Source organism: Pteropus alecto, unplaced genomic scaffold, assembly GCF_000325575.1.
Source record: "Pteropus alecto unplaced genomic scaffold, ASM32557v1 scaffold115, whole genome shotgun sequence".
NCBI classification, from domain to species: Eukaryota; Metazoa; Chordata; class Mammalia; order Chiroptera; family Pteropodidae; genus Pteropus; species Pteropus alecto.
This window is the reverse complement of record NW_006436814.1, coordinates 1,511,309-1,534,565: the sequence shown is the minus strand read 5'-3', so window position 1 is coordinate 1,534,565 and position 23,257 is coordinate 1,511,309. Positions and strand designations below refer to the sequence as shown.

At 42.9% G+C, this 23,257-nt stretch overlaps 1 protein-coding gene across 1 annotated transcript; it reads right to left on the bottom strand.

Moving 5' to 3' along the window:
* Nucleotides 1–2,048: 2,048 nt before the first annotated feature.
* Nucleotides 2,049–22,164, bottom strand: CUNH1orf100 (chromosome unknown C1orf100 homolog). The gene is made up of 4 exons (XM_015591264.1): nt 22,109–22,164; nt 14,894–14,989; nt 9,036–9,208; nt 2,049–2,140 (listed from the first exon to the last, which is right to left on the bottom strand). Exons 1-4 carry the CDS (start codon nt 22,162–22,164, stop codon nt 2,049–2,051), a joined length of 417 nt encoding a protein of 138 aa, XP_015446750.1.
* Between the last annotated feature and the right edge of the window lie 1,093 nt (nt 22,165–23,257).

The following is a 23,257-nucleotide window of genomic DNA, read 5'->3' as shown; positions in this document are numbered from 1 at the left end:
AGATTAGATTGTTATAAATTTAAGGTGTTAATTGTAATCTCCATGGTAACCACTAAAAAAATATATACACAAAAGGAAATGATAAAGGATCAAAACCGCTACAAAAAAAATCAGCTAAACACAAAAGAAGGCAATAATGGAGAAGTATCAGACTGAAAACGAATAGCAAAATGGCAAAAGTAAGCCCTTCCTTATCATTAATTATTCTAAACGTAAATGGATTCAACTCTACAATCAAAAAAGAAAGATTGGAACAATGGTCTAAAAAAAGTGTAATCCAACTGTATGCTGTCTAAAAGTGGCTCACTTTAGGTCGAAAGAATACAAATAGGTTGAAATTGAAATAATAGAAAAAGATATTCTAATATCGCTAAAAAAAAAAACTAAGTCAAAAACTATTACAAGAAACAAAGGACATTTTGTATTTAAAAGGTCAATTTATCAAGATGATGTCACAATTGTATATTCACAAAACGGATCTCCCAAATATACGAAGCAAATGTTGACAGGTTTGAAGATAGAGATAGTTCTACAATGATGGAGACTTCAATACACCACTTTCAATAATTTATAAAACATTTAGACAGAAGATCCAGAAGGAAATAGAGGACTTGAACAACACTACCAATCAACTAGATATAACAGGCATTGACAGAGCACTCCACCTCAAAATAGCAGAATACATATTCTTCTCAAGTTCATATAGAACATACTTCAAGATAGACCATGTTAGGTCATAAAACAAGTCTCAGATTTAAAAATATTGAAATCCTACAAAGTATCTTCTTTGCTCACAGTGGCACGATGCTAGAAATCAATAATAAGAGGGAGAGTGGGGGGCTTCTGGTCTGAAGCTCTGTGAAAATGTTTCCTTGATAATTACTCTAATTTTCTCTTCTGTCTCTAGAATGCTTGTTAGTGAGATGGTGGGCCTCCTGATTTATTACTCTATGTCTCTTCCCTTTAAAAATCTTTATATATTTGCCTTCCTATTCTATATAGAGTGTTTCACAATTTTCCTCCAATCCTGTGAAATTTTTAATTTTAGTAATTATATTTTTCATTTCCAAGAGCTTTGTGTGGAAGACTGCTTTTTTAAATTTATGGGTATAATTATTTTCGACACGTCCCTTGTCAAATGATAAAGTTATTTTGCTAGCTTGTTTTAGTTTCTTTCGTGTTCCCTAAATTCTGTTTCCTTTGGGATTATTTCCATTTATTTTGGTCGTTGTCTTTCATGTTGCCTTATTTTTTCAGCTTTCCGGTGATCCTCGGTTGGCTCTTCACATCTAAGAGTAAGACAATCGATAGCTCTATGAAACTCTGTCGTTTGGGGGGGAAATTTGTTAACTGGTAGGCTTCCCTTTGGGGTGTTGAGTTGGAAACCAACCAGTATGATGTATAGTTTCTCGGGGCCAGAGTGTAGGAGTCTTTTCTTCAGGATCATTTCATTTCTTTAGAGAAGACTTTCTAGCTTTTGGCTTCGGGAGTCAATGCCTAGTTGTCAGGCTTTCTTCTTGCCAAGATACGAATGGTAAAACTGCTCTGTATAGACTTTTGATCGATTCATTTTTTTCCAGTCCTACATCTCACTGCAGCTCTATGCCGTCTCTAGGTCTCTGCACCCAGGGCACCTTCAGAGTCCGTGGTGCCAGCAGTTTTCTTCCTTGGCTGCATCTCCAGGTTCCTTTTCTTTTCCATCACTGATGTAATTATCGAGCAGATGCAATGATATTCTCACCTGGTTCCATGTATAATCACTGAACTAAATGTAGGATGGTTTACCAGCACCGTCGACAAAACTGGTAGTGGGGCTAAGAACAGATAACAAGTCCCCTTAAGGCCGGACCTTGAGTCCCTGTCCTAGGCTGACCAATTTAATCTGAAAAGAATTTGCAATATATAAATATTGTAGGATTGCAGCCACCCTGGTACATACTTCAATTAAAAGTAGCTCTGTTATCACTGCTTTAGTCAAAGAGTCACCTATGAATGCCAAACGTAGTTTTGTTCAAATGCTCTAGTTACTTAGTTTAAAAGCTTTTATTTCAACACCACCTCGCTTCACAGCAGTAGAGCTCTGGCAGTGAATAAAGCGGTCTAGGATTCGATGAAACTGTGGCTGATATCTGGCCCGAATCTGAAATTTAAAACAAATTAATGATCTATTTTAAGACTATTCATTCCTAAATTTGAACAGGCTGTCCTTTCAACAACAACTGTGTGCAATAACAAAAATAATTTATGGGATTTAAGACAAAGGAAAATATTTCAAAGATGTGGAAAAAAGGACTTAGTCAAAAAGTTATTTCTGTGGTTAATCTCTGATTAAGAGGCATCTCATCGAATTATATCAAAATGTAAATAAAATGAAATGAATCACATAACTTTGCATTTTAACATCTTAATTCTAGACGCCCCCAAACCTTTTAAGCCTTACATTATAAGTGGGCCACTTTGGAACATCTTCGTATCAATCTACAAGATCCCCAAGTTTACACCCAGTGGCGTTCCGTCCTGTCTTAGGACCTCTTGTCTACAATCACTAACGGTTCTGCTGATCTAAGGATAAGAGTTTAGGGAGGGCTAGAGTTGAATACAGCAATCATTGCATCTGCACTTAACGAACCAAAGACCAGAGTGTGTCAGACGGCACCGTAACAAAACTCTGTTATGTACAGCGCTGTGCACTGTATTACGTGTTTTACTTACATTAATCCCAGTACTCACAGTAACCCTCAGAGGCCTATTGGTATTATCACTGGCTCAAAGGGATAATTAATTTACCTAATCTGGCAGGACGTGTGAGAGGAGGAGGCCCCATTCGACCGAGGATTACCAGGCCCCGAAGTCCCTAAGCTTTTACGGTTCTATCCACTTTCCACTGCACTTCCATAGTATTTAAAGAAATAAACATTTCTTGATACTAAGAATGGAGAACATTTCAATAACTCAAAGAGAATGACTAGACATGCCACCGTGGAAGATTTCAAACTCTAATTGTGATCCCGTGTGGAGTCAGTAACCATATGACTTCTCACGGCTTATTATGGAATTAAGTAGCAGCTTTGACTTTCTGGAGGATTCCACTGTATTCCAAGGAAACATGTTAAATACATTAAAGTGGTTTAAAAGTGTGAGGAATCCTTGTTATAGGAGTTACAGTGGAGCTGAATCATACATCTAACAAGATAAATTCCACAATAAATGTTCTGAGGACACACGACAGATTTTGGAGGATTCCTTCTGCCATTCCACTTAGTGAGGATATATGCCTGCAGACAGTGGATGCTCTCATGCCTGAAATATGCTCTACACACTTGGGGGTGGAAAAAATGTATGAAATAATTTTTTAAAAAAATTTCCTTACCATTTGACAAAATGCAATGATCATTCATGTGGATTTGTGGTGGTGACTTCTTTAAAAGTCATCATTGAAAAATAAAATGAAGTAGTATTTGAGAACCACAGAGAAAATTTAACCAACTTGCTAAAGAAGCCCATGCAGTCCAAATGCTTTAATGACTTAATATTGTTTAATATTATCACTTTGACATATGTCTTGCACATAGTCAGTGCTTAATAAACGTTTTCTAAATAAATGAACCCCTAGGTGCTGAGAAAGAATTTTACTGAGGAAGAATTTCTTAAGCAATCACCGTGATCTATTATGATCTATATTTAACCCGTTCTTTAACAATTCCCAAATAAGAAATAAGAACTGAACATGAAATGCAAATCATTGGTAATCTAGACAGATGCTTTGTCCTTAAAATCTGATCACAAAGACTGGTCAAAAACAGGTCACATGAAAAAACCCTATGCCTTGATAAAGAACATAACGTTACTTTATCGTATTCTGTGACAAGCCCTTCGCCCGAAGATTCCTTCAAGAAGTCAGCTTCTTGATTTAAACAAACGCTTAATTCAGTCCCTGCTCCTTTTTCCTTCCATGCCGGGATTTGTAGCATTTCTCTTTTAGGTCTCCTGCTGATCAGCCTTTTGCCGGACTTGACTGTCACTTACAAAATAATAGCCACGTAAGCGTCTCTCAAATCCACCTAATTCTCGTTACTGCTGCCACTACCCTCAGTCGCCTAAGCCACTGGCTCCTAAGCATGGCTGCTCAGTGGAACTGTCTGGGAGCTTTAAAAATTAATAATGCCTGGGATGCCCTCCCCCTCGCCAGGAGATGCTGATTTCATTGGTACTGGGTCCGTCTTAGGCATGTGAATTTTTTAAGTGTTGAGGCTGAGGTTAAGAGCCTTCAGCCCTAACCGCTCAAATTGCCTCCTGACTCCCGCATTCAACCTTCACTCCACTCCACTCCACTGCCCACTCTGCCTGCCTTTTCTTCTCCACAGTTAGAATAAGCTTTTCAAAATGCAGTTTTAATCACGTCGCCTTCGCCTTCCTTCAGATCTTTCAGTGGTTTCTCAGACTAGAGGCCCGCACCTGACGATGGCCCGCAGAGCCCTGCTCTTGCTGGCTCTCCAGCCGCGCGCTGCTCTGCCCTTCCTGATTTCTGGGCTCCGGCACCTGTTTATTTTTTGAGTTCCTCAGACTGTCTGCTCCTCTCACAGGGCCTTTGCACATGCCGTGCTCTCTGGCAAGCTCTTCCTGACTCCGTGCCTCAGGGACGCCTCTGACTTGCCACATGCTTCATAGCATTTGCGACAGGTGCATAGTCATGCTTATTTCTATGCTGCTTCCCCACCGAAGATCCTTGAATGTAGAAATTTAGCGTCTATTTTGCTTCGCATTGTATCGCCAAAACCTGGCACACTGACTGGCATATAAGCAGGCTTTTATTATTTACTGAAAGAATACAGATCAATGAATGAAAATGCACTCGACATCAGATCTATCACCAAGTCCAACTGATGTCACCTCCAAAATACCTGTGGAATCCATTTACTCCTTCTCATCTTCCCCGCAGGTCCCAGCTACTGCCATCTCTGGTTTAAACAGCAGCCAGTGACATTTTTAAAGTAAAAATGATATGTCGTTCTTCTTCAAAGTCCTTCCAAGTCTTCCCATTGCTCTTAGAACAGAATCCAAACATCTTACCGCTTTCTCTCTCGCTGACGCCCACCAAACTACGCTGGTCCCCTTTCTGCTTCTCAAACATTCTGAGCCCTTTCTAAGCTTTCAAGCTTTTACACTTGCTGTTCCTTTTGCCTGAAACGGTCTTACGTGGCTCATTCTTATTCTCCTGGGCTCAGCTGAAACTGTGTAGAGGTTCTCCCTGACTGCGCTATTAAAAGTAATCTCCCTTAGCTACACTCATCACCCTGCTTTTTTCCCGTGTAGCACGACTACAATCTATAATTTTTTTAAAAAATGTGCTTGATTATGCTCAAGATCCCCCACCAGAATGTCAGCTCCAAGACACAGTTATCTTATCTTTCCTGGTTCCTGTATTCCCTATAGACATCATAGTGTTTAGTTCACAATGGGTGCTCCATCTTCTTATGGTTGCCAGTTCCCATGATGGACCCCAATGATCCTCACCCCCCCGTATCCATGCTTTGTGTAATCCCCTCCCACAGTGCTTTAGGCCTGGCTGTGTGTGACTAATAGGATATATCAGAAGTGACAGTGTATGACTGTGGAGCTTAGGTCATAAAAAGCATTGCAGTTTTTACCCTCATCTCGAATTGCTCATTCCAGGGGAAGCTAACTACCATGCCATCAGGACACTTGGCAGCCTCATGGGGAGGCCCACCGAAAAAGGAACTGAGACCCCAGTCACCAGCCAGTATGTGAGTGACAACTACGTGAGTTGTCATGCTTGACAACTATGTGACTGACCCACCTTGGGGGTGGATCCTTCAGCCCCGCTCAGGCCTTCAGATGATGCAGCCCTCAGTGACACCTCACTGACACTGAGAGACCCTGAGCCACAACTGCCCTGAGCAGCCCTCGAAATCCTAACCCACAGAAACCAAGAGATAAAAATCATCATGACTGATGTTTGAAGTCACTAGTTTTTAGAATGATTTCTTATTCTGTAATAGGTAACTCATATACACTCAATCAAGAATTCAGCGAATGGAGCAATGACTATTTCGACATAAATCGTGTCTTCAGTCGGTCAGGTGTCAATAAGTAGAGGACTATCTAACCCGTTCCTGGTCTTGTATTGCTTGGCCCGCACTTTCCAGTTTTCAGTTGTATACAGATCCCACTTGCCTCCTCCTCTGTCTAAAATCGTTACTTCTATCAGAGGCGCCAGCAGTTGTAATTTCACTCCTATGAATTCCATATTAATATTGTCCTCTCTCCCTCCAAATGCTACGCCAAATGAGTCAGATTCCCATGTCCCATGAAACCTCCTCGGTTCAAAGTTAAGAGCAAGGGTTGGGTGTGTGACATATCTGGATATGACCTAGACTGACTTGCCAACTGCTTGCTCGAGTAGGTTTCCTCGTGTCTAAACCTCCATTTCCTCTTCTGCTAGAGGGAGTTAATAATAATACCCACTTCCTGGTGACTCTTCAGGCTCATCGCAGTTATGAGTGGTGTACACACAGGTATGACTATGTTGCTGGGCACAATTCTGGGCTCCTGATAGTTATTTTAAATCCTAACAACTATCCTAAAATGAAGAGTTTGTCAAATCTCCGCTTTCCAGGGGCACAAGAAAAGCTTCACTTCGAAGTGCTCTGTCCTGCGCCACTGCCACAGGGTCCCGCTGCTTTCCTTGCCCGAATTCGCGCCTTCCTCACCCCATTCCGAGCAGACTCGCAGCCTGCCATCCTCCGCGGCCGACGGGGTCACTCCCTCGGCTCTGCTCCTAGAATGTCTCCGACTGTCCAAACTCAGCTTTCCCAACTCCCCAGCGCCTCGTCATCTCAGGCGTCGTCTCCTGCTCCGCCCATCACACTTTATGTCCCACCTCCTCCCTCCGCCTTGCCCAGTCCGGCCAGTGTCCTCGTCGCTGGAGTCCTCGCTGCTCTCCCGTGCCCCGCACAGCTCACCGTCTTCATTCCCACCCAGTGCCCTTGACTGCAGTGTCCCCATCTGCGGTGGCCTGCTGCTTGTCCTCCGCTGTGCAGATCTTGTCCATCAAGGCCCGGCTCAGCTCCCCAGCTGTGGGTGCTGCTGTCCTAGCCGTCCTAGGCCCCAGGGACCTGATCTTGCAGATTCTGCTCCTCCACTCGGTGCTTAACCATCTTCTGATAGGTCAATTAGGTCGCGAGCTCCCTGTGGCCGAGACCATAGCCTGGACCTCATATCACCTCCTCCCATGGCACGTGGCCCATGTGCCGGGAACATAGTGGATGATGGTCAATATTTAACTGCTTTGCTAAACATTCACCTGCTTCTATAGGTTTGGAAAGAATTAGAAATCGTCTTCTAAAATAAGCAGAGGAATCGTAAGAAAGGTCTGGTTTACCGTCACTTTGGAGACTAGAGGCCCCCGAGAGTCCTTCTTTTAAAGGAAACGGATTTCGCACTTGGTCAGTCTGGAAGGGCAGACTGCTGAGCCAGTTCTGTGGGGACAGGTGCTCCACCCACTCTTCCCGATCGCCTCTCCTTTCTAACCCCTCCTCAGTCCCTGGCAGCCTCACCCGAAGTCCAGCCCTGACCTATGCCCTCACCCCACCCTGGCTTCCTCTAACATAAGCCACCCAAGGCCTCTTGTGGGACTCCATCTTCTACCACCCTGCACTCCCTCCCTGCACCTCCCTCCCTAAACGACCTCACTGCAGTGCCCAGCCTCCTCCCCCTTCCCTCAGCGCCCTCCTCTCTCAGACTCCTACCTCCTCTCGCGGCTCAGAAACCGGCTTTAGCTCCTCCCCCTTCCCTCAGCGCCCTCCTCTCTCAGACGCCTCTCTCCTCTCTCCTCTCGCGGCTCAGAAACCGGCTTTGGCTTTGCTTGTAACCTCTTACCCCAAGCTCCTGCTGTCAATCTTTGGCCTCATCCCAGCTTCATCTATTGCCACCCTTATCCCTGGGTCAGTTCTCCCGAGGTCTGCCTGGTCCTGTCCGGTTCCCACTCTTCCTGACTGTGTTGTTTGCTGTTCCTCTGGGACCTGAGTCTCAGCCCTGCCCTGATATTCATCTGCACTGAGGTCTTTCCTCAAAGGAGAAAAGAAGGAGATCTTTCCCAAGCCACCACTCTGCCCTCGTCCTTCTACAAGTGATTCCCTTTAAAGAAAACTATTAACTAAATAGTAGGACAGATGACACTCAGCTGGGACTGGGACACAGGCAGTATAGCTTAAATGTCAAGCATAGAGCATGGCCTGTGCCTGAATTCTGGGTCTGAAATGGCCTGGGTCTGAATTCTGCTTCTCCTGACTACTGCCGTGTGATTTGGGGCTAGCTCATTAACTAACTGCAGCTTGATCTCCCCCACCGGAAAATCAGGACAGTCATAGCACTTAACTCAAGAAAGCTGTTATGAGGACAAAATGTGTGCCTGCCTCAGTATAAGAGCCCCCAAAATGGTGGGGTTCACTCATTTAGAAAGTGTATCAATGAAGTAATTCATCCTACTCACTAAAATAAAAAGCATCGGTGACAACAGAACGTAGGTCGTGTTTAACTTGGTGGCTGTGTGCCCCCCAGGGTCCTATCTGTGGAGGTGCCCGCTCCTTCGCACTCTTGCGCATGCTGCCACATAGAGAAATACTACATGAGAAATTGAGAATTTTTGAAAAATGCTCCCGAATGTTAAATAACTGGCATAAAGCCATTTAAAATGAGAGAATGAGGAAAAATTTTTTTCTCAACAGTATGTGACAAAGGGTGTGATCAGACTTGAGCCTGCTTTCTAGCAAGGACACTTACGCATTGTCATCCTTGAGGTGTCCTATACAGGGAGCTAGGGAAGAAGGGAAGGAGAAAGCAGACCTGAGGGCAGCTCTCTGAATTCTTCCTGCACCTAGACGCACACACACACCCGTCCCTACAACTCGGCAGGTCCCCGATATAATAGCTGAGATGGCAAACCCATGGGAGATGCTTATCTGTGGCCCAGGCGAGGTTGAGCTCAGAGGGTAAGAGCAGTGTAGCTGACTTACCAATCCTGTAAAATGGCAGGGAATAGTCTCTTTGGTAGGTGGTTTCTTTATACCATGATTCAGCAGGCTTTGAATATCTTCGAAAACAAATATATCGAATGAGAGTTTGTTGGTCTAATTGAGGCTGGTACTGACTTTTTCTCTCAGATGGAATTGACAAGTCTATGAGAGATCTAAATGAAAATAGAAACAGCTTGCTGAACACCCAGTAGAAGACAAGCATTTCATTTTCTCATCAGCTGAAATCCATTCAATAGAAGTGGATTTCAATTAAGATAGTATTGGCAAGACACCATATCTCTAAGGCCAACCTTAACAAAGCTGTCAGTAGATGGCTCGGGGATACCAGTCCCCTGTTCTTCCCTTTGCATTCCTCCTCCTGTTTCAATCACAGGTCACAGAAGGTGGCCTGCATCAGAACTTCCACTGGATCTACTCAAACATGGCTACTTCCCGTGTGCCAGATCTTCCTTTTTTTTTCCCTTTGTAATTTTTTGTGAGTTCTTGGTACCCTCAGGGAACCGATGCTTTCTTTTGACTAGCCTAACCACTATGATGCATTTGGTGTTTGATGAACCTGAAATCAGCAATAGCCATCCTGTACCTCCACTCAGATGAAGGTAAAAGTAAAGAAGCATTGAAACGTAATGGTGAAATGGGGCATATATTCACTGGAGCAATTTCTCTGAAAACACTACTGATAGGTATTATTACCTTCAAAATGTGCATCTATTTTGTCCCAGAGATTCCAGAAATTAAGGAAGTTAACAAAGACTTAACTCTAAGAATGCTCATCAAAGTATTTTCATAATAAAAAGAGTGGAAACAACCTTCATGTGAAAAAAATATGAAACTATTTAGACAGCAATACAGACATATACAGGAATACCCAGGCGCTATTAAAAGTGATGCTATAGAATTATAATTTTAAAGACAGGAAAAAAGCCCACAATATGTTAAGTTTAAACATAAGTTTCAATTTCAATTGAATTGTACACTTTAAATTGTATGGTATGTGAGTTTTTTCAATAAAGATGTTATGCAAAAAAAAAAAAACAACAAAAAAACCAAAAAAAGCCCAGTTTCGATCAACAAAATATTACCAAATTGAATTCAACAATACATTAAAAGAATCACACATCGTGGTCGAGTGGGATTTATTTCATGGATGCAAGGATGGTTCAATACCCACAAAGCAATCAATATCACAGTAATAAAAGGAAGGATACGAAATCATATGATCATCTTAATAGATGCAGAAAAAACAATTGACAAAATTCCATACTCATTTGTGATAAAAACTTTGAACAAGGTGGGTATAGAGGGAATGTACTTCAACATATATAAAGGCCATATAAGACAAGTGCACAGCTAATTTCATACTCAATTATGAAAAGCTGAAAGCTTTTCTTCTAAGATTAGGAATGAGACAAGAATGCTCGCTCTCACCACTTTTATTCATCATGGTATCTAAAGTCCTAGTGAGAATAATTAGGCAAGAAAAAGGAAATAAAATGCATCTAAATAGGAAAGAAAGAAGTAAAACTCTCTCTATCTTCAATACCATGATCTTATATATAGAAAACTCTAAAGACTCCACCAAAAAAAACTTAGAACTAATAAATGAATTCAGTAAAGTTTCAGGACACAAAATATACAAAAACATGTTGCATTTTGATACATTAATAATGAATTATTGGAAAGAAAAATTAAGAAATTCCTATTTACGATTGCATCAAAACAATAAAATATCTAGTAGTAAATTTAATCAAAGAGGAAAAGGTCCTGTACCCTGAAAACTATGAGACATTGATAACAGAAATTAAAGGAGACACAAATAAATGCAAAGGTATTCTGTATTTGTGGACTGGAAGAATTATCGTTGTTAAAATGTCCATACTGTCGAAGCAATCTACATATTCAACGAAATTTCTATTAAAATTCCATTGCCATTTTTCACAGAAATAGAACAATCCTAAAATTTGTCTGAAACCATGAAAGACCCCAAATAGCCAAAGTAATCTTGAGAAAAAAGAACAAAACTGGAGACATCACATTTCCTGATTTTGAACTACATTAAAAAACTATCATAATCAAAACAGTATGCTATTGTCATAAAAACAGACACATAGAACAATGGAACGGAACAGTGAGTCCAGAAATAAACCCATGTATATATGGTTAATTAATTTATGACAAAGGAACCAAAAATACACAGCGGGAAAAGGATGGTCTCTTCAGTAGCCTCCTCAGTGTTGGGAACACTGAAGAGCCACATGCAAAACAATGAAACTGGAGCTCTGTCTTATACCATATACAAAAATTAATTCAAAATGGGTTAAAGACTAGAACATCATAAGACTTGAAACCATAAAAATCCTGACAAAAAGGAAAGAAGTAAGTTTCTTGACATTGGTCTTGTCAGTGATTGTTGTGGATTTGATACCAAAAGCTAGGGCAACAAAAGCAAAAATAAACAAATGGGACTACAGCAGACTAAAAAGCTTCTTCATAGCAAAAGAAACCATCAGCAAAATAAAAAGTCAACCTATAAATGTGAGAAAAAAATTGCTAATTATATATCTGAAGACATATGGATTGCTAGCCAACACATACATGAAAAGGTGGTCAGCATCAGTAATAGTCAAGGAAATGCAAATCGAAACCACAATAAGATATCACTTCACACCTGTTAGAATGTTATCAAAAAGATGAGCTATCAAGTGTTGGAGAGGATGTGGAGAAAAGGGAACCCTTGAGCACTGTTGGTGGAAATGTAAACTGGTGTAGCCACTATGGAAAACAGCACGGATGGTCCTAAAACAATTAAAAATAGAATTATCATATGATCCAGCAATTCTACTTTTGGGTACATATCCAAAGGAAACAAAATCACTATCTCAAAGAGATAGTTGCACCTCCTATTCATGGCAGCATTACTTACAATAGTTGAGACATAGAAATAACCTAAGTGTTCATCGATAGATGAATGGATAAAGAAGATGTAGCAAATGCATCCACATACACACACATACACACACATGCACATACATACATATACATATACATACATACAATGGGATACTATTCATCCAAAAAAAAAAAAAAAGGAAATTCTACCAATTGTGACAACACAGATGGACATTGAGGGCATTATGCTAAGTGAGATAAGTCATACAGAGAAATACAAATTTGATTGCACTTATGTAGAATCTAAAAAATTTAAAGTCATAGAAACAGAGAACAGAATTGTGGTTGCCAGAGGTGGGGGGTTGGGGGTTGGGGGCAATAGGTAAATGTAGTCAACAGATATAAACTTCCAGTTATAAGATAAATGAGTTCTGGAAATGCAATGTACTGCATGGTGATTATAGTTAAAGATACTGTATTGTATATTTTGAAGTTGCTAAAAGAGCAGATCTTAAAGTTCTAACCACAAGAAAAGAATTATAACTATATGAGGTGATGGATATTAACTAAACTTATTACAGTGCATATATCGAATTATTATGTTATATATCTCAAACTAATACAATGTTATATGTCAGCTGTATCTCAATAAAACTGGAAAAAAGGGTTTCAAAATACCACTCCAGCCTATTTTGTGTAGAGTTGGAAGATTCTGCATTATTATCTATCTCTGGGTAATGAGATTATTGAAAATTTCCATTAAAATTTTTTTTATTATCAATGTTTTCTAAATGTTCTAATAAACATGTATGTTTTTAAACTATAAAATAGATGAGGTGAGCTGCTGTAGATGTAAAAAAATATTAATTGTTGGGTGAGATTTAGGAACGTCTGAATCCAGTCATTTAGTAGTAGGATATAGTCTGACTTGATTGTATCGCCATGGTTAATCTCACTTAAACAAGGTGACTGAAGCTGCTTAGTCATAACGCATTATGTTTACATACTTGGGTATAAACTTGGTTGTAATGTGCCTTCTTTAAAGAGAAAGTGTGTAAGCGGAAATGGAGTGGCTCTGTCTCAACTTCAGAACAGGCAAGAGCAGGAATCTGACCACGTGTCTGCAGGGCTGGGCAGGGGAGAGATGCTGGGTGGGCGGAGGGGAGCTCTGTTGTGGAGAGGCATGGAGAAGCACCAAGAATTTCCACCCACCTCTACTTGCTCTTATTTCATGCTCAACAGGTACTTGGTCCTATCAAGTGGGTGCCTGAAACGGTAGGCAGGAGTATGCCTTTCCCTTACAAAAGCATGTCTCCCACTGCCAGTCAAAACAGTTATCTGGCGAACATGTCAGTGTCTTGTGAGTTTGGATTCTGTGTGACTGTCACTGTCAGTCTAGTCTTCTGTGCCACTGACAGCTCTGGCTTCCGAACCAAATCTTTGTGATTGCCCCGAGATCGTCAGCCCGCTCTATTTTTGAGTGTTTTTATGGAACCAGAATGTTCTCCATTTTCAAGTAATACATCCGTGTCCTTCTGAAAACAAGATTTTCACTCAGAGGACAGATCTAATACTGAAAATATCAAGTCGGTAGAGTAATATACTGGGGAAGGTAAGCCGTTTTTATTTTTGTCTTTTTTTTCCTTCTTTTCATTCTTAACTAGAAGTGTAATAAAGTCACCACTTGACATTTGTACTAAGTTTTCCCTTAAGGCTAATATTAGGCAGGCAGAAGTCTTGTCAGAGTCAAGTATGGTCAAGGTTCCCTTGGCCTGAGTCATCCTGTGGTAGGAGGACCGACATTTGGGTGCAAGGTGTTGGGTTTGGGGGAATTGCCAGAGTCTGCAGGACACACGTGGAGACTTCCCGGTGGAGCTGGCAGGAGCCCCTCTAACAGTGGGGGTCGGTTGCTTCCTTTCTCGTCTACCCTCTGGCAGAGGACATAGTCCTAACGAGAGTTTAATATAAGCATGTGTCTGAGTTAGAACAAAGGGCCTTGAACTGAGAATCAGAAATTATGGGTAGATTCAAGTCCCAGCTTTTACACCCACCAACTGTGCCTCAGGCAAGACACGTCACGTCTCTGGGCACCGTCTTATTCGTCTGATTGGATCACAATGACTTCTAAAACCACTTCCAGTTTGATCATCTATTAAGTTTAGACTCTGTGCTGTTTTATAGGTGCCATGTTTCCCTTGTCTTTGTATGGAGGATAATTAGGAGTTGACTATACCAAAAGCAATTAAGAGAAAAAGAGACATTTGTAAAATATACCAGATGATGAGTTCAACATAATAGCAATCATATTTTGAATGCTTACTATGCTCTGGAATTTTACATCAATTATTTTATTTAATAGATAAACTGACACTCAGAGAAGGTATGATAATTGCCCAAGATCAAACATTTCATAAGTTACTCAAATTGCTGCTTTTAACTATTATGGTTTCCAGTCTCTTAAATCTAGACTATAACATCAAAGTGCCTGTTTTCTTTTCTTTTTTTTTCTGTTAAAATCACATCCAGAAAGGCAGAAGTCATTTAGGCCAAATTTGTAATTTTACTGAGAAGGGAACTGAGACTTAGGAAGGTTAAATTATTTTACCAAGTTGAAAAGCTAAACTCACGGTGTTTAAATTTCTTAGCTGATATTTAAAAAATTTTTTATTTATTGCTGATTATAAAGTAATATATGTTCATCAGAGAAAATCTAGAAAATAGAGAAAAAGAAAAAATAAAATACAAATAACACTAATCTGAAAAATCATAAAAAACCATCATTAACGCTTTGGCGCATTTCTTTGTAAACTTTTTCTATTCATTAAATAATAACAATTATTATCGTTAAATTATAATCATTATTACAAAATGTGATTCCTGTTTTTTAAAAATGTATCGTTCTAACTTCGGTATAATTTTTGAAAATTAAGATTGGGCAGGCATCTCACCTGGGGGAACGCTTCACACTATAATCACAGTGGACTCTTGCCAGCTGCCCAGGGTAATATCCACGGAGGTCCTTTCCTTGATGAGCAATGAACGTCCTAGCGAAGAAAGCCAGGGGTGAAAAAAAAAAGCAATTATTCCAATCAGTTCTTCGTAGACGAGTAGGTACCAATCGTGGTATAATAGGAAACGTATTTGGTCTTTGTCCCTATTTCCCAGCACAGAGTTCCTAAAACCCTCGGACTTGCTTGACTGGAGTGTCTTTGTTTTCAGGATTCATGAGGGAAATACTTGACATGTCAAGTATGAGTTTCAAAATATCAGGAAAAAAAAAAATAAAAGAATAGGTAGCACCAGTGGGGTGAATGTTGGTAATTGTTGAAAAGTGGGAATTGGTAAGTGGGGGTTTCTTATATTATTTGTTCTACTTTTGCTATATTTATAAACTCTAACAATAATTTTTTTTGGGAAAAAATTGATAATTAACTCCATAGGGGCTAAAAATGAAGAAGCACCATGACGTCCCAGCGCAAGGTGCTTGTAAGCCTGATGTAGGGACTCTAGTCCTGTCTGGGAGGCTGCGGGGCAGGCAGGTTTGAAGCACAAACAGGTGTGAGTGAGGTGGAGAAAGGGAGCAAGTGCTTCTGGGAGTGAAGGGGAGATGGGTGTACACGGCTGGAACAGTTGGGGAGACGAGGCCATGGGGGTAGTGGTAACCAGACCTCGTATTTTGAAATACATCTTATTTTATAATAAATTACTTTTCCTTTTAAATTCTAGTTACAGCATTATATTGATATTTTAAAATTATGTGTCGTCGGATTCTGTTATTTACAGAATTTATTAGTAGGGACATTACAAGATATTCGTTATCAAAAGGGGAAGCGTTGCATCTGAAAGGTTGAGAACCCTGACGTAGATGACAGGGAATCTTTGTGGGATTTTAAAGAAGATTAATGATGTAATGTAGTTTTTATTTTAGAAAGATTTCGCAGTGTGAAAAACAAATTTGAGGACAATCTGACTAGAAGTACAAAGACTGGTTAGGAGGTGATTGTAGTAATTTGTGTGGGACGTGGTGAAGCTCTGAGCTATGTGCTGTAATGTCCAGCTTAGGCTTTGGGCATTGAGAGGAACGTGGCCATTCCCCAGAAGAGGAGACACAGGACAGGAACCTTTGTTGGAAGGATGACTTCATAGAGTTTGTGACATGGGTGTGACTTTCAAGACCTTCTACAAATTCTGAGCACTCAGTGGGTGCCATAAGAGAGTCAGTAGAAAGTAGCACATAGTTTAGCATGAAGTAGCTTGCCAAATATGTGTTGGATGAAGAATTAGAAACTTAAAATATGCCTCCGGCCAAACCAGCATTTACTGAGTGTAACCTGCACCTTGCCAGGTTCTAGCTGACACAGAAGCAGTTCTTGTCCTCAAAATGCTCTTTATGAGCTGAAATCATGATCTGAATCAAAGCCCAGTGGGTCAAGAAGAGAGAGGGGTATCTAGGGTTTAGGCAGGCAAATAGGATGGGGAAGAAATTCTAATATGGGGAGGAGGCAAGAGAACTAAAAAGCTAAATCAAGCTATATTCAGAGACTGCAATATGTTGATCAGCCCGATGGCCCGACATGAGGAACCCCGCAGAACAAAGGAAGATTTTTGCTGAGATTACTGACAAACCCTTTAACCAAACTGTGAAGGGAAAACAGGAAAGCAGAGTCTTTAAGTCGCATCCTACACAAAACAAACACAGTCGTTTATTCTAAAAACCATGGGGGATCCTATGGATCAAAGGCTGGGAATTGCCAGCAGGCCCTGCACGGCAGATTCTTACCTTTTTATGCTATACCCGCTTATCCCTTCACGCTGCGTACCCCTACCATCAAAGGGAAACAGGTAAACGAAGTCTTTACACTGCAATTCCCGGACGGACGCTAAGAATGACATGTAAGCTGAATTCCCCAAGCACTTGGGGTCCCTCTCGGTGTCCCTCTCAGTGTCTTTTTCTCGGTCCCTCTATTGTCTCTGTCACTCTGAGTCTCTCTCGGGCTCTCTCGCTCTCTGTCTCTGAGAGGAGACCACACTGTCTCTAATAAACTTTCTTTTTCACTCTAACTCTGGTGTGTGTGTGGATTCTTTCCTATGCTTAATCGAGAACTAACTCTCTCTCTTTCTCTCTTCTCTCTCTGTCTCTCTGTCTCTCTGTCTCTCTCGGTGCAGGCCCACTCGGGGGAATGTGCTCTGTCCTGCATCCGTTCCAGGTGATCCCAAGACTTGGACAGACTTGGGGTCAGAGTGGAGTGTATGGGGGGCAGTGGGGACCTCGCTGTTGAACTAGTATGAAAAGCAAGCGCTGTGAGCGGGGGGCGGCGGGGTGGGGGGTGGTAGTGGTGGTGTCTGTCTGTGTGTGCAAACGGGACCTCAGGGAGCTCTGATTTTCAGAAGGAAACACAAGCTGTCTGGGCCTGCCCAGTGGCTGGAACGAAACGACTGAGCCCCAGATAGTAAATAACAGTGAGGGATTAAGTCTTAAGAAGTGAGAGGACTTGGCGAGATACTAGGGAACAAATGACACTCGTGAATGCGTGGGAGCGGGAGACCCAGCTTTCTTAGGCGCCCATCCAGTTTCCGAAGCGTAACCTTGGAAATGATTACCCCAAGGCCACGTCACAGTTTGTTAGACTCCAGTCGGTGTTCCAGAAGGACACCGGTTTCTCGCACTTGCCGCGCTGTTTGCAGGAGGCTGTGTTTTGACCGTGAACTTTTCGTTAGCGTGCACACAACAAACACCTGTGAATACAGGCAGTGACCTAGGTGCTCCTCCTTAGGCGCAGTCTGTAATAGCTGTTTTGAGAACGGAGAAGCCCTTCACCAGCACCAGGTAACACGTCCCGCCCTCAGGCCCTTGGGAGTGTCTCTTGGCAGGTTTTGGCTGGGCGGAGGAGAGAATGGAGAAGTGTTGTAAGCAGGTGGATGAGGGGCAGAGAGAGCTGGAGCAGGGAGGGAGAAGCAGAGAGGTTTGGGGAGTGATGAACGGCACACTTTGCCTCCAACTCTTTGGGTTGGCTGTGCAACCTCGCTGATGTGGTCTTCGCCTCGAACCAAAGATAGCTCCCAGTTAACGGGTTAAAACATCAGTTTTTGGAGGAGCATTTTTACTTCCTAAAGGGAAATGCCTAGCCTGGTATGTCAGGGGCAGGGGGTGGGGCAAAACCAATGGACGACCAAGGAAGTGGGTGCTGGCTCCCCAGACCTGGCCTGGAGGTCCTGTTGGGGACTCTACGCAGACCCATCTGACTGATCTGGCTTTCAGTGTTCTCGAATCGGCTATAGAAAGCCCTTTTCTTCTCCCTGGGTGGGAGAAAGAGTCCACCTGTGTCTGATTTCACCATACGTTATTTACCAGTCCCAGATAGCTTAGCTCTTTGAGGTGACGTGTTCAGTCCAGACAAGAGAAAACTTGTCCCCTGAGAGGGTGAATGTAACCGGAGTAGAATCTGGGCTAAACCACAGACAAAATAAAATATACGCAGGGGAGGTCAAGAATGTTTGTCCCCAAGAGCCTGGCCCCGTGGCCCGAGGTAGCTGTGTTACTGTGACTATGCAATTCTCTGTTTGTCTGTGCCTCCTGCTTTACCAAGTGTCTTTGCTGAGATGATTTTATCTAATTCTCATGGTCACCTTGCCAGGTAAATATCAATACCTCATTCTAGACAAGGACACTGAAGCTCAGAGAGGTTAAGTGGCTTTCTAAATATCACCTAGACAATAAATGCCAGAGCCATGGGTCAAACCCAAGTCTCTAAACTCCATGGCACACCCAGAGTCATCTATATGTGTGAATGATTACTTTGTTCAGAATAGTTCAGTGCTATCTGTGTGAATTCCGTGATTCTCTCACTTACGGGCAGACAAGAAGTAGATGTGCACAGAAGAAATAGGAAAAGAAATACATGGCAGTGTTAGTTGGAAGCTGCTTTCGATCTGATGAAACAAACACTTATGTCTTCATTCAATACTTAACACATTTGTTCAATTCAATAAAGCAAATACGCTGACGTGTTTGAGGTGTGCTAGGGGTACAGTGATGATAAACATTGTTTTCCACTCAAGGCGGGAAACTGAGGCTCAGGGGGACTCTGCAGCTTAGCGAGGACGTGAGCTGAGAACTACAGAAGATGGGGGACCACCGTGCCTGTGCCCCCATCTCCCAGGCTCTGCTGGCTCCATAGCATCTCCTCAAAGAAGAGGAGCCTCAATCTCCTCTTCAGTAAAGTGGGGGTGATACTATCATCTACACCGATGATTACGTGATAGTCAACTAGACATTGGTGAGCATACTGGGTGACTAAGGTTAGCTGTTAGATGTTGCTGTTATTCTAAACAAGATGAGCTGAAAACTGAGCCACCTTTGGGGCTCTTAGAGACAGCTTCTGTTGGTTTTTAAAATGCATTCAAACCTGACACATATTCTTTCTTCTGAAATGTGTTCCCCCCAAAGTGATCTTTTTGGCAGAATTTTGGGCTCCACAAACCAACACAACACCCAACCCTGCCCCTGAGCCACAGGCCCGTAGCTTGGGGATGGCACTCGTTGACATCGACATCTAATATAATTCTTATTATGAAAATTCTGTGTGATCACTACTACTCGTGAACCATTTAATATTTCATTTTATTAGATGCCCCTACTGGCTCGTCATTCCTTCGGTTTTCCCTAGTATAGACCCCGCCCCGCCTCCAGGCATTTAAGGACGAATTGAATAAAATCTGTGCTAAAGGAACAGCAAAACAGTGTGCCTGTCGCAGGCACCGTCAGACACCGAGAGGCCAAACCGGAAATAAACGACAGAATAATTTTTCTCATTGGTTCGTTCATTGTCGTTTTTTTTCAGCAAACGTGCCTAGAGGGCCTACCGCGTGTGATGATCAGCTAGGCAGAGGTTAAGGTCACAGGTCGTAGGGAAGCTAACCAGAAGATGTAATAAAGTACAGGTTCGAGAGCACAGATGTTGGAGCCAGGCCAGTGGCTTCAAATACTCTGACTGCCAATCAGTGGAACCAAGTCAGGCACTGGGCCTGGCCCGAGCCAGCCTGTAGGAAGCCTGAGGTTATGGGTAGAACACAGAGTGGCTGGTGCCAAGGTCCTAGGCTGGGCCGGGTTCTGTTCTCTGTGTTCACCCTCCAGAGCCCCAGAGGCTAGCCCTGGGATCGTGGGACAGTCACTTAATTTACTAGCCCTGGGATCGTGGGACAGTCACTTAATCGCTCTGTGTCTCAGTTGTACCTCCTCATCTGTACCTCGCCATCGTCGTGAAGATTAAACAAGTTACTTTAATCTTGCCACAGAGTCAGAGCTGTATGTTAACTATTACTCCAGCGGGTGAGACCAACAGGGAATAAACAAAATTACTCAATTGCGTAAGGTCCACTGGGCCCTGTTTCTCTTAGCAAACCCAGAAGGGCGTGAGATGGAAAATCACAAAGGTGGGGAGGTGGGTAGAATAATTCCTCTAGCGGGGCGATCATTAAATAACTCTCTGAGCAGCTGACAACAGAACTAAGACTTGCTGGGCGATGGGGGCTAGCTGAGCAGATCGGGGAGAAGGAACAAGTCCAAAACCCCCGAGGCGTGGAAGAGTGCGGCTTATTGAAATGGAAGACAGACAATGGGGCTTTGTAGACGGGCAGGGACCGTTCAAGTCAGGCTTAAAAAGCCTTGGCAATGAGTTTGGATTTTATGCAAAATGCAAGGCCTGCAGGGTTTTACGCAAGGTCTGGGGGGTGGGGGTCGTTGATCCAATTTACATTTCGCAATGCTCAATCTGGAGAAGGGATTGTAGGAGGACAAGGGTGGCGGTGTAGATCGGCAGGGGAGGGCCAAGGGGGCCTGGATCGAGTGGTGGCGATGCAGCTGGCGGAAAGCATTCGCATGGGAGATGTATCCTGGAGGCAGGATCGGGGAGCTTGCTGATGGATTGGACCCACTATTGTTGCCAAGGCAGGGAGGACATAAAATAGACCAGGGAGAGCTGCAGGGGTGACTGGGAGATGGTGGGTTTCCTCTGGGGCTCTGGAGGGTGAACACAGAGAACAGAACCCGGCCCAGCCTAGGACCTTGGCACCAGCCACTCTGTGTTCTACCCATAACCTCAGGCTTCCTACAGGCTGGCTCCGGCCAGGCCCAGTGCCTGACTTGGTTCCACTGAGCCCCAGGCAGCAGCAGCAGCAGCAGCAGCAAAGGGAAGTTCGTTTTCATTTTCTCCAGGAGATGAGACCACGGTTAAATATACCCAACAGTGGACAAAACAGATCTCAGACGCACATAGAAAGACCGAATGCTTGTGGGGAGACAGAAATCGGAGACACGGGAACACGTCTCGTTTTTCTCCAGCCTGTGTCCTCCTCGCCTGGGTTTCAGGGAGGGCAGGGAGGGCCCTGGCCTCGCTCTGACAGAGGGCTCTTAAAGTATTAGAAACGAAGCACCCTACCCTCGCCCCTTCTTCAGTAATTTCTGGAAAAAAAGGACTTATCTTTGTTAAAGTAAACATTGTTAAAAATAACTAAATACCAAAACAAACATGAGGCTTGCTCAAAACCATGAAGCAGATGGGATCTCAAGAGGAGGGTCCCCAAGTCACTTGCTGTGTGAAGGTTCCTGCCCCAATTTCCTAGCTTTTAAATTTCTACGGGTCCCATAACCAGGAGTAAGGGGAGTGTGAGGTCAGGATTTATAAATGGTCATCACAGTCTCCCACAGCAAGGTGAATTTAGCACAATAAAACACGTCTAGGTCTTGTTATCCTTGGGCCATCGGTGAACTTGGAGACACAAAGAAGCTCATGCACGGTTTCTGTCTGTGCAGTGACTTCCCATGTGGCAGAAGCATGGCAGTGCTTTGTTTTATCCCAAGTGGAGTAAAGAGATGCCCTCTAAAGTTTGGGTTTGGGCTCCTCAGACTTCTTGCTCAAGCCCTTCCCAAGCAAAAACCAATATCGTCCTGATCTTTTGGAGATGTGGAGTTGTCTGTTTGCTTGGATTTTGCCATAAGTGTGGATTTTTTATATCTTTTCCTAAACCTCCCAAAACTTCACTAGAACCCTGTGGCAGCTGTTGTCTGTCAATCACAGAGCAGCGGCTTAAGCGATTCCAATGCTCCAGGTGCCCACTGGCCTTGCCGCAGCTCTGGACAGTGTCGGCGTCTGAAAGAACATTACCTGGGTGGGATCGTTGGGCGGCGGTCAATAAATTCTCTGAGCCGGATGGCAGTCATGACGGATGGGATTCTGCAAGAAAATTAAAGTGAAGGTTCGCATTGAAAATTTATACAAATTTCCAGGTATGACCTATCTAGTACTACAAAATCCTTCTTGAAAGTAGAAGGCCCATTCATAGCTTCTGCTAGACGATTTATGGAAAGAAATAGACTAGTAAAAGAGCAAAAAGAAACAGAAAGCATAAACCAATACCTACAGATATGCTTCTGTTGAAAAATAAAAAATGCTGTGCCAGTTAGGCCCTTAGCCGCCTTTCTCACTCTCGTTAGCGTGCAGGCTAGGCACTACATTTCCCGGACTCCCTTGCAGCTATAGTTCCGCTATGAATTAGATTCCTTCAATCAGATGTACTTGGTGAGATCTGGAAGGGGGAAATGAGAAGGAGGCTATTTCCTGATGCTTTGACTTTTTCTGCTGGCAAGCTAGGTTGTGAAGGTATTGAACGGTGTTTTTCTGAGGCAGAACTTCAGTGCCCAATCTCCAGCTTTGGGGGTGTCAAAAAACAACTGTGTTGAAGGCAGCAGCTGAACCGTGTGTTCCAGTGTTCACACATGGGCTTTCTGGTTATGGCAGTGGTGGTGGTGTTAGGCGTAGGTTCTTGAACTCAGTTGTCCTGGAAGCAGCTTTTGCGGAGGTGTTCTAGAAGCTTCCTGGAGGTATTCTAGGAGCTTCCTGAAGACTTCCTCAAAGCCTGCCCCTCCAGCTCTTCCAATGATTTTGTAAGCATCATCTATCTATATCAAACCCCTTTTGTTTCCTGTACTGACCCTGAACTTAAACATAAAATACATATTGTTTCTGGTCCAAATTTTCATATTGCATCTGATTATGTCCTGGAGGAGATGTGCCACAAAGAAAAACACTGCATCTAAATGTTCACTTGAGAAAGAGTCAACAATGGGGAGGGAAACCAGATGCCGGGGGGACAGAGGTGGGAGAAAGCCTTACGTTTTACAACTTACCTTTTATGCACCTTTCAAATTCTGTACTATGTGTATGTGATGTATATACGGTCATGGGCCGCTTTAACAATGGAGATATGTTCTGAGAGATGCATCATTAGGGAATTTGGTGGTCGTGCAAACATCA

Bases quoted from the DNA above. Each gene is read 5' to 3' on its own strand.
- CUNH1orf100 (XM_015591264.1), bottom strand. From the start codon at position 22,164: ATGACTGCCATCCGGCTCAGAGAATTTATTGACCGCCGCCCAACGATC. The intron at 14,990-22,108 runs GTAATGTTCTTT...TTTCTTCGCTAG, and splicing joins CGCCCAACGATCCCACCCAG to GACGTTCATTGCTCATCAAG. The intron at 2,141-9,035 runs GTAAGTCAGCTA...TTTAAATTTCAG, and splicing joins CCTGCCATTTTACAGGATTG to ATTCGGGCCAGATATCAGCC.